The sequence below is a fragment of the Fusarium odoratissimum genome (genome assembly GCF_000260195.1).
Source record: "Fusarium odoratissimum NRRL 54006 unplaced genomic scaffold supercont1.53, whole genome shotgun sequence".
NCBI lineage: Eukaryota > Fungi > Ascomycota > Sordariomycetes > Hypocreales > Nectriaceae > Fusarium > Fusarium odoratissimum.
The window spans coordinates 128756-141859 of record NW_022158733.1 but is presented as its reverse complement, the minus strand read 5'-3'; the positions used below and the strand labels follow the sequence as shown (position 1 = coordinate 141859).

Below are 13104 nucleotides of genomic sequence, written 5' to 3'. Positions count from 1 at the left end.
ACATGGCGTTTAGACGACTACTTGGTACAGAGGGTCTGGGCAAAGTTAGTACGAGGGCTAGAATATGAAGAGACCCCGCAGCTAGCAGACTTGGCAACGTGGAGATACTAAGTAACCTGCCATGGGTTACAATTGTACTCTCTTGCAAAGGCGGCTATTTTCTTTTCTACTCCAACGCCTCCGGATAACTAATCTGGCCTCTCTTATGTTTTTTAAACTGTTTTTAATTATAGAATATATGCTTTATACAAAGAAATGAACTTAACTTATTTAGATAAAATATTTATAATATATATTATAAGAATCTAACTTATAGCAAGATTACACCACTTAGAAGCAATATCATTTTCCATCTTATACCCTGCCACATCTTCAATAGTTATCTTCCCAGGCTTGGTATTGGCAGAACTCCACCCAATCCTCTCAGTTAGATCTAGACGAGCCCTTAAGCTAGCAGCCTGAAGCATAGTAGCTCTTGGCTTACGCAAAGCCTCATACTTCTTAAGAAGCTGCTCTACAGACGTCTTGGCAAGGTTAGACTCTGAAAATAGCAGGCCAAGTGCTGCAGCATCCTCAAAGGCGCTCACAGCTCCTTGGCTCTGATCTGGCATCATAGGATGAGCTGCATCGCCAGCAAGTGCGACCTTGCCCTTCACCCAGTATTCATAGGGCTTGTGATCGTAGAGCCGCCACATCTTGATATCCTCGGCCTCGGCAAAGAGTCTCTTCATGTTGGGTTCGATGGTCTTGAATGTCTCAACTAGCTGCTCGGGAGTGGCAGACACGTTCCACCCATCATCGCGAGTGTCGTTGAGTGAGGCTGGATAGAAGCAGTAGCAGCAGATCATGGAGCCGCCCCCGGCTGGTGACATGACGATCTTCTCAATGCCCATGCCTCCCCAGTATTCAATTGCATTGCGGGTGACGTATTCGGTTGATCCCAGCTTCTCCAGCTTCTCGTAAGGGACGATGCAGCGGTAGCAACATGAAGAAGAAGGCGTGGCATGGGTCTCGACACCAATTTCGGCTCTGGTGTTTGACTATTGGGACTCTTAGGCTGGTGATCTCTCAAGATGCGAGCATTTTTCACTTACACGAATGCCGTCCGCGGCAACAACCAAGTCTGCAGTGATCTCCAGACCGTTCTCAAACTTAACCCATCCCTTCTCCGCGTCCACCTCGACGGCCTTGTGGTTCAAGAGTAGCTTGGCAGGAGGGCCCTCGCCTTCGCTCGTAGTTGCAGTTCGCTTCAGCTCAGCGTGGATGTCGGGTCGATGGAAGCTATAGTAATGGGTGCCAAACTTGCCCTTGTAATCACCAAAAGGATACTGGGCTGTGATGTCTCCCTTGGCCCAATCGTGCCAGACCATGTCGGTGAGAATAACAGGGCGGGCTCTCTGGATATCGACTCCCCACTTCTCGAGAAAGCGGGTGCCATTTGACGCGCAAGAAATGTTGGAACCGACTTCACCTGTAAAGTCGTATCGCTCATAGAGAGTGACTTGATGGCCCTGGCGGCGCAGAGAGATGGCGGCGGCCAGGCCACCGAGGCCAGAACCGAGAACGGCGATGTTGAGAGGCATTTTGATGAAGATGAATGATGCTGATTGAGTTTCCAAGTCTTGACTGATTGTGTCGATGTCGAGTGGTTGATCATTCAAGCTGGGTACGGCATAGTGATTTATAGCTAATCGCTGGCAGCCGAATCTTGGAGCAATCACCAACAACTACCAGGCCTCAACTCCATGGCGATAAAGACTAGCATCCCACGGGGGGTCAAGAGACCCGAGCTTTCGTTCCGCATAGCAAAACCTAGCAGCGCGGTCCGCATGGCCCTTTCTGGTATAGTCAACAATAGCTACCCTAGGGCCTAGGCCCACTGTGGGTGGCATGGACATGACAGCCGTACGCCTCACGAGGGCGGAAGTTGGGTGCTGGCGTCTGACTGTTCTGGGGTCCTTTGCCATGGCTGGCATATCAAATCTTAAACTTCATTGGTGTTTCAATTCATCGGAAGAGGCCGTTTGACTTGATCAAGGTAATACATATGGTCAATCATAGCTTTCGGCTTCCATCGTTCCGTTCATACCACTTCTTGCCCGGTTTCCATAAGCCACTTGATCCAACAAGTGCTCTTTCCAGAAACATCCTTATCTAGAGACTCCCACATAGAGGAAGTAAGCTTGATAACCTGACTAATACGACCCCCAGGGAACACGTTGTACATATTATTTAGATGGTCTTTGGCTACTCGGCGGGATTGGGCTAGAGAAATGATCTCCACCTCATATTCTGAGTTATTCAATTCAACGGAACTTGAGTCCTGGCCGATGACAGCATGCATTCGTAACTCTGATGCTGCGACGATGACTGGAACAAGCTGAAACCGAAGTACTGCAGGATCTCCACGAGTTTGGAGTGCCAGGTCAAATACATGTTGTGCCATAGAAAAGAGATCTTTGTCGAGGTGGTTCTCTTGAAATAACAAGAATCCCGATTGTGTCTCATATGTTGAGTGGTCGTACCTCTTCGCCAACTCTGGGAAGACTCTATATAGCTGCATCAAACCGGCCAGTTGATAGAGCTCAGCCAGCCGACTTAGCTGGTTCTGTGCATCAGTGGCCGCGATATTGTCGCCTACGGGACCTGGTCGGCATGATCTCAACAGTCGACATTCAAGAAGGCTCGCTACGTACTGATGAGCACTGCTGTTACAGGCTCCCAAATGGGGTTGGTCCAGGAGACTGCAATGATGTCGAATGAGCTCACCCACCAATGTCATGCATTCAATGAGCTCCGCAGAAGTGCCTGTCCATGGATGTACATCGAAAGAAGGTGCGGCTGGGGACTCAATACGATGCATCATGGTGGCGTGAGAGGTCGGGCTTGCGAGAAAGTCGAACCTCGGCTTGTTAGAGCTCATGTAAGTAATAAACATGAGCCAATAGGTCATGATGCCCTTTCGAAATGTTTGTGTATCGGCAGAGGTCAAGTTGTTCTTGTAGAGAGAAGCGAGCTTCTGGAAGATGTCCAGCATGGAGTCTCGCGGTTGCATCCAGTCGGCTGAAGCACCCAGTAGGATAATGCTAAATCCCACCGAGTTCTGATCTGTGTTGCAAGGCGAACGCTCTATTTCTTGCTCTATGATGCGCTTTGCCTCATGCCGGAGTCTCCGAGCGACTGGTAGGAGATGAGGTGTCGACTCGGACAGATACGCAGCCGAAATGCTTTGTAACACGTAAGGTAAAGACCCAGAAGTCCAGGAGTTCCATCTTTGTGCGATGTCGGTTACGAATGGGTTGTCGATTTGGAGGCAGCAGCAGAACAACGGTCCAATGTGGCGGAAATAATGAAAGACCAAGGTGGATGAGGCATCGGTGAGCAGCGGCGGTGGCCCGGTAGGGTTGGTTGTCGGAGCTGTAACCGCGGACAAGTCCCAGGAGTGAGAACATGTTACTGGCACGGCTGCTTGCGGCAAAACCTCATAATCGGTAGAGCAAGAGTTCAGACCTGCTTGCAAGGCTGTTGGATGTGAAGCTTTCGAAGCAGAAGGGATATTCTCAGATACTGTATCAGGAGTGTTACATTGAAACACATCGAAGAATGGTGCCACAGTAAGGTAGGGGATCGAGGATTGCTGTTCAAGCAGCGTCCATTGGTCTGAGAAGTCAGATAAGGTGCTAGTGGGGAAGCCGAACTCAAACTGGCCATGACAGAAGAATGCTCCAGGGGTCGTGAGGTCGGATACCGGGCCAGCTGTTGTGGTAGAGCCCAGATCCGACGATGAATGCTGGGATGCCGGAACCCCTTTCGGAATAGGTGGTTTACCTTTGCGCGTCGAGGTGCTTCTATCGCTATTATTGCTGCTACTGTCGGATCGACGGGCGCGTCTGATGGACTCCAGACCGTCGCACCACTTGAGTGCCGGGCGCTCGTACTCACACGAATGGCTTCTGCGGCTACATTGCGAGCAAGCCGGCTTCGCCTCGTCACATTTGATCTTACAAGAGGCGGCGTTAGGTCGATGACACCGGGGAGATGCGGCGGGTATGGAACTCACACGACGGTGTCTGCAGCGGACACATCCGAAACGAGACTTCTGACCGGCTTTTTTCATTTCGATCCAATCTTGCTTCCTCAGTAGATAGAAGCAGGACGTGTTATTTCTGTGCGAGGACGCAGGCGAGGCGCGGGTGGAATGGTGAGGGGCCTCATCGATCTATTAAAACTAAGCTGATCATTGGCTCGTCAAGGTTTGCCTATTCGGGCAGTAGTGTCCAGCCACCCATTGACCCTCTATCGCCAATGACGGCCTGTCTAGATACCAGTAATGCAGTAACTGGTTTCGGAAATGCCGCTAGGATGAACTTTCTACTGGCCCAGCAGTGTCGTAAGCCTACTTTGAGAAATGCGGTCCTCAAAACCCAATCAAGACTAGCATATCACCATCATTCTCTATCTCCCCATGGGGATTTGACGAGGTTCTGTCTGTGCAGATGATGGTAGAGAGCGATCGAGTAGTATCTACCCTTGATACCCCAGATAAGGGTGGATTTGATCTGCTTTTAGAGACATGGAATGTGTGTATTTATACTCAGCTGATTCCAAACATTATCAAGTCTACGCTTCATCTCTTATGTGCAGTCCACTGACCAAACACCACATTTCTCCTCGTCGGCCTACAAATATTCTCTCTCTCATACCACTTACATATCTGACCCAAATGGAAGTGCATCAAGTCACTAGCCAGCTGCCTCAGGGTAAGTATCCTAACATGCCCAGCATCACCCCAGCCGCATAAACCAGAGCTGTCTGCTAACTCAGCCATGTTAAAAACATCAGGAGCTGGATATGCCATCATTCTTGGCTTCGGCGCCCTATTTGTCTCCATAGTGCTTTTCATCTCACGCTGGGCAGCGAAGCACAATAATGAAGTACAGGGCTCCGAGATGTTCACCACGGCAAAACGCTCCATCAAGTCCGGCCTGACAGCAGCAGCCGTTGTTTCGTCTTGGACCATTGCATCGACTCTCCTATCATCTACCACGTGGTCATACAGCTACGCCGTCGCCGGGGCCTACTTCTACGGTGCAGGAGCCCTTACAGTCATCGCCGTCTTCGTCATGTCCGCTATCGAGCTGAAGCGCCGAGCTCCCGCGGCACACACATTCTTCGAAGTCAGTCGGATCCGATACGGTCGAGGTGGACATATTGTTTTCATGGCATACTCGACCCTTTACTGCGTCATCAACTGCGTCAATATCCTGGTTGGCGGCTCTGCTGTCTTTAGTTCCATGACTGGCATGAACCAGATCGCCGCCATCTTTCTCCTCCCGTGCGGAATTGTTCTGTTCACTCTTAGTGGAGGTGTCAAGGCTGTCATCATCACGGACTACATGAACACCATCTTCATCCATTGCACAGTTCTATCTGGTGTCTTCGTGGCGTACGCAAGGCCTGATTCTGTTCTCGGAAGCCCTGGCAAAGTTTGGGAGCTCCTCAAGGAGGCTGCGACGCGAGCTCCAGTTCCGGGTAATGCCGGCGGCGAGTACCTTACAATGAGGTCAAATGATGCCATACTTCTTGGTATTATCCTTTGGTGCGCCATCTTTGGCTGCACTATCGATGTCCAGCTCTTCCAGAAGTCCATCACTGCCGATCCTGCAGCGACTTTGCCAGGGTATATCATTGGTGGTGTCGCCTGGTTTAGCATTCCCTTCTGTTTGGCTACAACTTTTGGCCTCTCAGCTCGCGCCATGGAGTTCACTGAACTTCTTCCCCGGGCCATCACGCCTACAGAGGTTGCACAAGGTCTGACGCTTCCGATCGCAGCGGGTGCAATGATGGGAAAGGCCGGTCTGGTCCTTGTTCTCATCATGGTATTTATGGCTTGTACTTCTGGATTCAGTGCAGACACTGTGTCAATTGCTTCGGTCTATATCTACGATGTCTACAAGGGCTACTTCAACAAGAATGCGTCGGGAAAACAGTTGGTTCATATGTCACACCTTGCTGTCGCCATCTGGAGTCTACTCATGGCTGTCATTGCCACGGGCATCTCAAGAACTGCTATTGGTGTAAACTACATCGTCACTTGTATTGGAATCTTCTGTGGATGTGCTGTTTTCCCTTTCTATGCTACTCTTCTTTGGAAGAAGCAAAGCAAGTCAGCCGTTATCTGGGCCCCAATCCTGGGTTCGGTCACCTCTATTACATCATGGCTGTGTTCCGCACATGCCCTCCACGGCGAGGTGACAATCTCATCGACAAGCCAGGTCATACCGCTCTTAATTGGAAACGTGGTCTCTGTGCTATCAGGAATCATTTTCTCTGTTGCTATTACCTATGTCTTTGGTGCTGACCAGTTTGATTGGTCTCTTCTGCAGACGGACATCCATACTTCCAATGACATGGATGTTCGAGGGATGACTGCACGTCAAGTAGAGGAGCAAGCCCAGGCCGAAATTATCAGCCCTGAGATGGACGCGCTTCTCAGGAGGGGGACACGCAAGGCCATCTTCGCTACGATGATATTCTTCCTTAGTATGATGGTTCTGTGGCCGCTTCCCATGTTTGGCACTTCCTACGTATTCTCCAAGGGCTTCTTCGAAGGCTGGGTGGTAAGTGACTTGGAAATTACCGACTTAAAAATACTCGCTAATACATATCAGGGAATCACTTTCATTTGGGCATGGGGCGCTGCACTTGTCATCACTCTCTTGCCACTATGGCAATCGCGATCAACACTCTTCCTTTTCGTACGGACTTGTTTTGGGTTGAAAAAGATTATCGCTCAGGACGATAGTAGCATTAACCAAGAGACGATTGAGCACGAGGGTAAATAGGAATGATGCGCTGATTACCTTGGATTTCTTCTTCTGCCTGTTTACTCTTCTACTTCCTTTCGATTTACCTTCTCTTTACCCATCAATTGATAAGTTTAATACTCTTTTACCTGCATTAAAAGGCTTAGAATGCTATGCTATAAACACATGATGATCTACGTACCAATACCCGAGTGCGAGGTAAGCACAATAAATGCGCATTCGATAAGCCTGTTATGGTCAGACAATCAGGCTCAAAAGCCCATAAATTATACGAGGGTCTAACTGTATTGTCCGACTCAATACAGTCGGCATCCAGAATCTCATTAGCGATCATAATGATGAGATCGACGATGTCTGGAAGATGCGTTGCGAGTACCTTTCTTTCATTTCTCCCACTGGCCTGCCTACACCCTTTCTCAGAAGCAGGTCATTTCCATTTGGTGGTACGCCTCTGGTCCTGAGCTCAATTTTTGGGCCAAGTCTCCAGTCATGTTCAAGGCAACTGGAGAATTATGGTCCAAAAAGAGGGTGAGGAGCCTCGTGAATTCCACCCGAAGTAGGCCGCCATGGAGTAATTGTCGCTTCAGTATTAGTAGCTCTAGTCTGAAGAGTCCTTAGAGGATGGCACAAGTCTTCATCAGGATCACAGCCCAGAAATTGTCCGGCTTGTACACTTTCGTTACCTCGTCTCCAGTAGTGTCTATCCACTCAGGGCCTCCCATGGTGACTCCCTTTCGAACCAAGTCTTTGTCCAATGTAGCTTTCCGTTGAGGGTCTCCTGTAACAGATTCATCCTTGTGGCATGCGTCAGATGGCAGCAACATCACAATAGGCATACATCGACACAGTACAGCACGGCCGCCATTTCAAGGTTCCAATTCTATTGTTCATTTTCTCTATTCCTTACAAGTTGGGGCTTCCCCCGACCAAAGACTTTTCCAGCTCGATCAGCCGCTCAATCGACTGTACTGCATCTCCATCCATGCTTGAGATCTCTACAGTTGGGAGAGGACGCCTCACCCGGCCATCACCATAACCAAACCACTTGCGGCAGGATGTCTTGACACCCGAGATCCCAAACTTTAGCAGAGCAGCATCAGCATTAGAAAGATCCTTCTGTATCGCTGCTGCTCGCTCCAAATCACCCGCTGAGTAGGCCCGCAATAGCTCAACATGGACTCCTGGAACCACGTTTGCTAGGGCTGCGATGACACCTGCTGAGCCACATACCAAGCTCGGGAGCATAAAGTCTGCCTTGCCCGCAAAGGCAGAGAACTTGTTGGTCGGAAGAGCAGCAGTAACTCTTTGAAGTTTACCAAGATTTCCGCAGGTGAGCTTGACGCCGCTAATGTTAGGCAGCTCTCTCGCCAACTCGATAATAAGATCAGAATCAACATCGATTCCACTTGCTACATTAGGGAAGTTGTAGATAACTATAGGTAACTTTGATTCCGCGGCCACCTATCACGGGTTAGTCAGAGTCATGTTATTCGAGGGGACGTCAAGAACATACATCTCTGTAGAAAGATTTAATAATAGGCTTTGTCATGGCGGCTGCCCAATAGCTCGGTGGAAGAACGAGTGCGTAGTCTGCCCCAGCCTGTTGAGCTTGACTGATAAGCTCCAGTGTCTGGCGTACACTATTGGCGCTGCAGCCAGCAATGATTGGCGTTTGCTGTTCGAAAAGGCTGGCGGTGGACCGAATGTGCGAGATGATCTCTACCCGTTCTTTGTCGCTTAGATGGGTAGCTTCGCCGTTACTGCCGTGGACTACCAGCCCGGTCACTCCAGCTTTGAGAAGTCGCTGGACATGCTTGGCAATGCTGTCAAAGTCGATGTTTTCCTGGTCATCAAAGAAGGTAACGGCCGGAGCGTACACTCCATGTGGAGGGGGGCCAGATACTCGAGACATGATGCTGAGGTTTATCGCGAGCAGTTTTTTTGAATGAGCTTGAGAATTTTATTAAATATTTATATACCTCAAAGCTCTATATGTATGTTATAAATTCCTGCTCCATACGTCTACTCCAATTTTTACTGTGTGTTCGGAAGACGGAGCAATTGGAGAAGGTAGCCTCTCCCCACCGGGCTCCAACGCCATGAGCCCATGGGCGCACTACTGTTGGGGGTGAATTGGAGGAGAAAACCAACGTGCGCCCTAATTGGATAGACTTCGTTGGAAAAGGCATGGCTATGAGGGAGAGGGGTAATAAGACAAGTCTGTTTTTTAAATATATAATTTGGCTAAAGCATGATAAATATTATGTTACATCAGGGACTGTTTAGACGAAGTCGTAAGCAGATCTTTCTTTTTTTTCCCCTTATATCTTATTGTTTGACTCTCTGTTTAATTAACTACTACCATCAGGTCAGCCCAGTTCTGAATGCCCAACGTTTGTGGGATTATTGCACATGGCGATCCCCGTTTCCAACGTGTTTTACGGGTTGTAGGGTAAGGTCAGCTGGAATGGGCACAATTCACTGTCACCGCCTCCAGTGTCTGGGCCTATCACGCTGTTACCCGCGTATTCCTGTCACGCTTATATCCGCGCATGGGAATTCCCGTCTCCACTTTGATGCGGGGGGCCACCAAAGTTCCATTCTTCTTCAACAGATTATCATAAGGAGGAGATCTCCATGTGAACCAGTCTCCTTCTCCCATCAACCCTGCGGCCATCTGATTGGTTCGTTCGCTCCTCAACTGACACTGTTACCGCGACGTCATTTCTCTCTGTGGCTTAGCTCGTGCCGAATGTTCCGAGCTGAGACACAGCCTCCACAACGGGTTCAAAAAAAACCGAAACTTTCTCGGCCGAAGAAGCCGTCAGTGGCTCTCAACCTTTTTATCCTCGCAACCCACGGACTGCGCACTAGCCACTCGTGCCGCGTCACTCCCTGGTTGGTAGCCACTCGAAGCATTAATCACCGTAAAACTCTAGCATGTGTAGACCCAGTGAGATCATACCCGTTGGTTCCTTCGTAAATTGCGCCCCTTGGCTGACGGGCTTGCTCGACATATTTATCTGTCCTCGCCCTTGATCCCTTTGGTAATCTTCCATTTTGAGTTACCATCTTCTTTCCTCATTCACTTTGAATTTCATTTTTAATTCTTCTACAACCGTTGTGTTTGGGACAGTCAGGATGCTCGGCTTTGTAGCCCTCACGCTCTGGCTCAGCACAGCCATTGCTGCTCCGGATGACACGGCTTTAATCCCCAGGGTCAATTCAGTCGAGATCCGGGCCCTGCCAAATTCTCCGAGTGGTGGATATGCTCCGAAGGTAGTTGATTGCCCATCAACGCGTCCAAAAATTCGTCTTGCCGATGAACTGTCCAGCGAGGAAGAGGCATGGGTTCGACGCCGCAGAAACAACACCATCGGTGATCTCAAGACATTCTTGTCGCGAGCCAACATTTCTGGCTTCGATGCCGAGAGCTTCGTTGAGAAGCATAAGAACAATGCGACTGGTCTACCCAACATCGCCATTGCCGCGTCCGGCGGTGGTTATCGCGCTTTGATGAACGGTGCAGGATTCCTCTCAGCTGCTGATTCACGCAACAACAAGACTGGCCCCATCAGCGGCCTTCTCCAATCGGCAACGTATCTGGCTGGTCTTTCTGGTGGTGGCTGGCTCGTGGGTTCCATTTTCGCCAACAACTTCTCAACAGTTCCAGACCTACAGTCTGGTGAGAAGGTCTGGCGATTTGACCGCTCCATCTTCAAGGGCCCCAAGAGCTCTGGAATCAGTCTTCTCAACACTGCCGAGTACTGGACTGAGATGAAGGATGCTGTGGATGACAAGGACAAGGGCTGGAACACTACTCTCACCGATTGGTGGGGCCGAGCTCTGTCGTATCAGCTCGTTAATGCCCCCGAAGGCGGACCTTCTTATACCTTCTCTTCCATTGCCGATACCTCAAACTTCAAGGATGCAGATACGCCCTTCCCTATCCTCGTTGCTGATGGTCGTGCCCCCGGTGAGCGCGTCATCTCCTTGAACGCCACCGTATATGAGTTCAACCCATACGAGTTTGGTACCTGGGATCCTACAACCTTTGGCTTCGCACCTGTCGAGTATCTCGCTTCCAACTTCACCAACGGCAGTATCAGCTCCAAGGGTGAATGTGTTCGTGGCTTCGACCAGATCGGCTTTGTTATGGGAACATCCTCTTCACTGTTCAACCAGTTCCTTCTCAACAACGTCACCAAGGTCGGTGAGGAGAATGATATCCCCGAGATTGTTGTCAAGGCAATCGAAGGCGTCTTGGTTGGCTTGGATCAGGATGACGAGGATATCGCTCAGTATACACCCAACCCCTTCTTCGGATGGAACCCTACCGACAAGAGTGTCAACTCCAAGGACCATCAGTTGACTCTTGTTGACGGTGGAGAGGATCTGCAGAACATCCCTCTTCACCCATTGATCCAGCCCGTTCGCGGTGTTGATATCATTTTTGCTATTGATTCGTCTGCTGATACGAACAACAACTGGCCCAACGGCACTGCTCTTCGTGCTACATATGACCGTGTTGGTTCCAGCATTGGCAACGGCACACAATTCCCGTCGGTCCCATCAGCTGAGACCTTTATAAACGAGAAGTTGAACCAGCGCCCCACGCTCTTTGGCTGTGACGCCAACAACTTCACTCTTTCAGATGGTGAAGTCCCGCCACCGCTGATCTTCTACATCCCCAATGCACCCTATACCTATCACAGCAACGTGTCTACCTTCGACATGTCGTATACCACTGCAGAGCGTGATAACATCATCCTCAATGCTCTCAACGGAGCTACCCAAGGAAACGCCACCATTGATAAGGAATGGCCTACTTGCGTTGCATGCGCTGTCATGAGCAGAAGCTGGTGGAAGGCCAATGAGGCTGTCCCTGATGCATGCAAGACCTGCTTCGACCGCTACTGCTGGGATGGAAAGTCCAATAACACTGCTGTCAAGAGCTACGAGCCCGAGTACATTATTGGAGGAAACGCGACCGCGGAAGCGGAAGATAACGCAGCTGGAGCCAGGCTCGGTCCAAGCTGGTACGTCTCGGCTGGTGTTGGAGCTGCTGCATTGTTTGCTCTTGCGTGATAGTGGGATTTCGTTTGTAATAGCTGATAGAAGTTAATAATTACATACTTGTTCAATTTCATTATTGGTCGTGTGAGTCCACCTCGGAGAAGTTGACTCTGAATATTCCGCTATCAACGCCAAGTGCCGGTCCGGACTTTCTCAGAACTCCGCAATACCGAGAAATAAATGACCAGCCTGATTATGAATAGACGGGCAACTACAGAGTTGAAACTCGCAGAATACGGAGCATCCTTCTTTCCAGGCCCATAATCTCATGTCTTCCGAATTATCACTACCCACGCGCATTGTTTTCGGACAAGTGAATTGTCCGACACCTACATATCAAGCGACCGGAGGGGAGCGGAACTTAGAGCCGGATGGCTTACTCACTGAACCACGACAGGTGTTATGTGATGTCGCGTGACGGGATGTGTGTTTATCATATGTCGCTGTGTCGGCGGGTATCCGCGTCTTTCGTGATAATCCTGATTATTGTTGTCAATTGAGATTGTACTGAGGTCTTTTCCTTCTTATACCTGGAGAAGTAAATCAGATTTTGACGGAGGTAGGAGCTTCGACATAAGGTAGACTTGTTGTGAGAAGACGAAAACCATTGTTGGTTATAGGTGTGACCACGCGAGCGATGCACTGATTACTGGATCTGGATGTGATGATACCCTCATGCATTCTAAAATTGTAATTAACTACGTATTACTTGCGGGCCACTGTTTAATTTCGAGAGAGCTTGATTTTTCGATAAAATTCCTTTTTGCTCAATCACCAGCTCTCACCAAGATGGCCAGCATGATATTATTGTAATTGCGTGTGACTATGACTCGTCGGTTGTGAACGTAATGAGGAACATCCTTTTCCTCTGCCAGGGCAGACCGCTTTCATTGCTTTAACTAAACACTTAGCCTCCCAACCCTTCTCCTTTCTATTTTTAACCTTATCTCTCCTCTATTTAAAAATGCCATTCTCCTGCCAACATGCCGGCTGCAATCGTACATACCTACGGAAGGAACACTTAAAACGGCATATGATATCGCATGAGCGGCCAAAAGAGTTCATGTGTGAACAATGTGGCTCTAGACTATCTCGAACGTATAAGATCCCCTACCCCTCAATGGCTAGTTTAGTGTCTCATGCTGGATAAATAGTGACACTTTTCGTCATCACATGGCTTTACACGGATTAGTTGTCCAAT

The 13104-nt window shown here is 49.4% G+C and overlaps 5 protein-coding genes across 5 annotated transcripts; 2 read left to right on the top strand and 3 right to left on the bottom strand.

Moving 5' to 3' along the window:
* Positions 1-305: 305 nt before the first annotated feature.
* Positions 306-1583, bottom strand: FOIG_15512 (salicylate hydroxylase; the record flags this gene model as incomplete). Its single annotated transcript, XM_031216876.1, has 2 exons — positions 306-1040; positions 1095-1583. The coding sequence occupies 2 exons, from the start codon at positions 1581-1583 to the stop codon at positions 306-308; spliced, it is 1224 nt and encodes a 407-aa protein (XP_031053450.1).
* A 500-nt stretch (positions 1584-2083) lies between these two features.
* Positions 2084-4117, bottom strand: FOIG_15511 (uncharacterized protein; the record flags this gene model as incomplete). Its single annotated transcript, XM_031216875.1, has 1 exon — positions 2084-4117. One exon carries the CDS (start codon positions 4115-4117, stop codon positions 2084-2086), a length of 2034 nt encoding a protein of 677 aa, XP_031053449.1.
* A 709-nt stretch (positions 4118-4826) lies between these two features.
* On the top strand, positions 4827-6845 carry FOIG_15510 (uncharacterized protein; the record flags this gene model as incomplete). The annotated part of the gene is made up of 2 exons (XM_031216874.1): positions 4827-6620; positions 6672-6845. 2 exons carry the CDS (start codon positions 4827-4829, stop codon positions 6843-6845), a joined length of 1968 nt encoding a protein of 655 aa, XP_031053448.1.
* Positions 6846-7730: 885 nt separating this feature from the next.
* FOIG_15509 (uncharacterized protein) lies at positions 7731-8739 on the bottom strand (the record flags this gene model as incomplete). Its single annotated transcript, XM_031216873.1, has 2 exons — positions 7731-8288; positions 8341-8739. The coding sequence occupies 2 exons, from the start codon at positions 8737-8739 to the stop codon at positions 7731-7733; spliced, it is 957 nt and encodes a 318-aa protein (XP_031053447.1).
* Positions 8740-9968: 1229 nt separating this feature from the next.
* Positions 9969-11915, top strand: FOIG_15508 (lysophospholipase; the record flags this gene model as incomplete). The annotated part of the gene is made up of 1 exon (XM_031216872.1): positions 9969-11915. One exon carries the CDS (start codon positions 9969-9971, stop codon positions 11913-11915), a length of 1947 nt encoding a protein of 648 aa, XP_031053446.1.
* Between the last annotated feature and the right edge of the window lie 1189 nt (positions 11916-13104).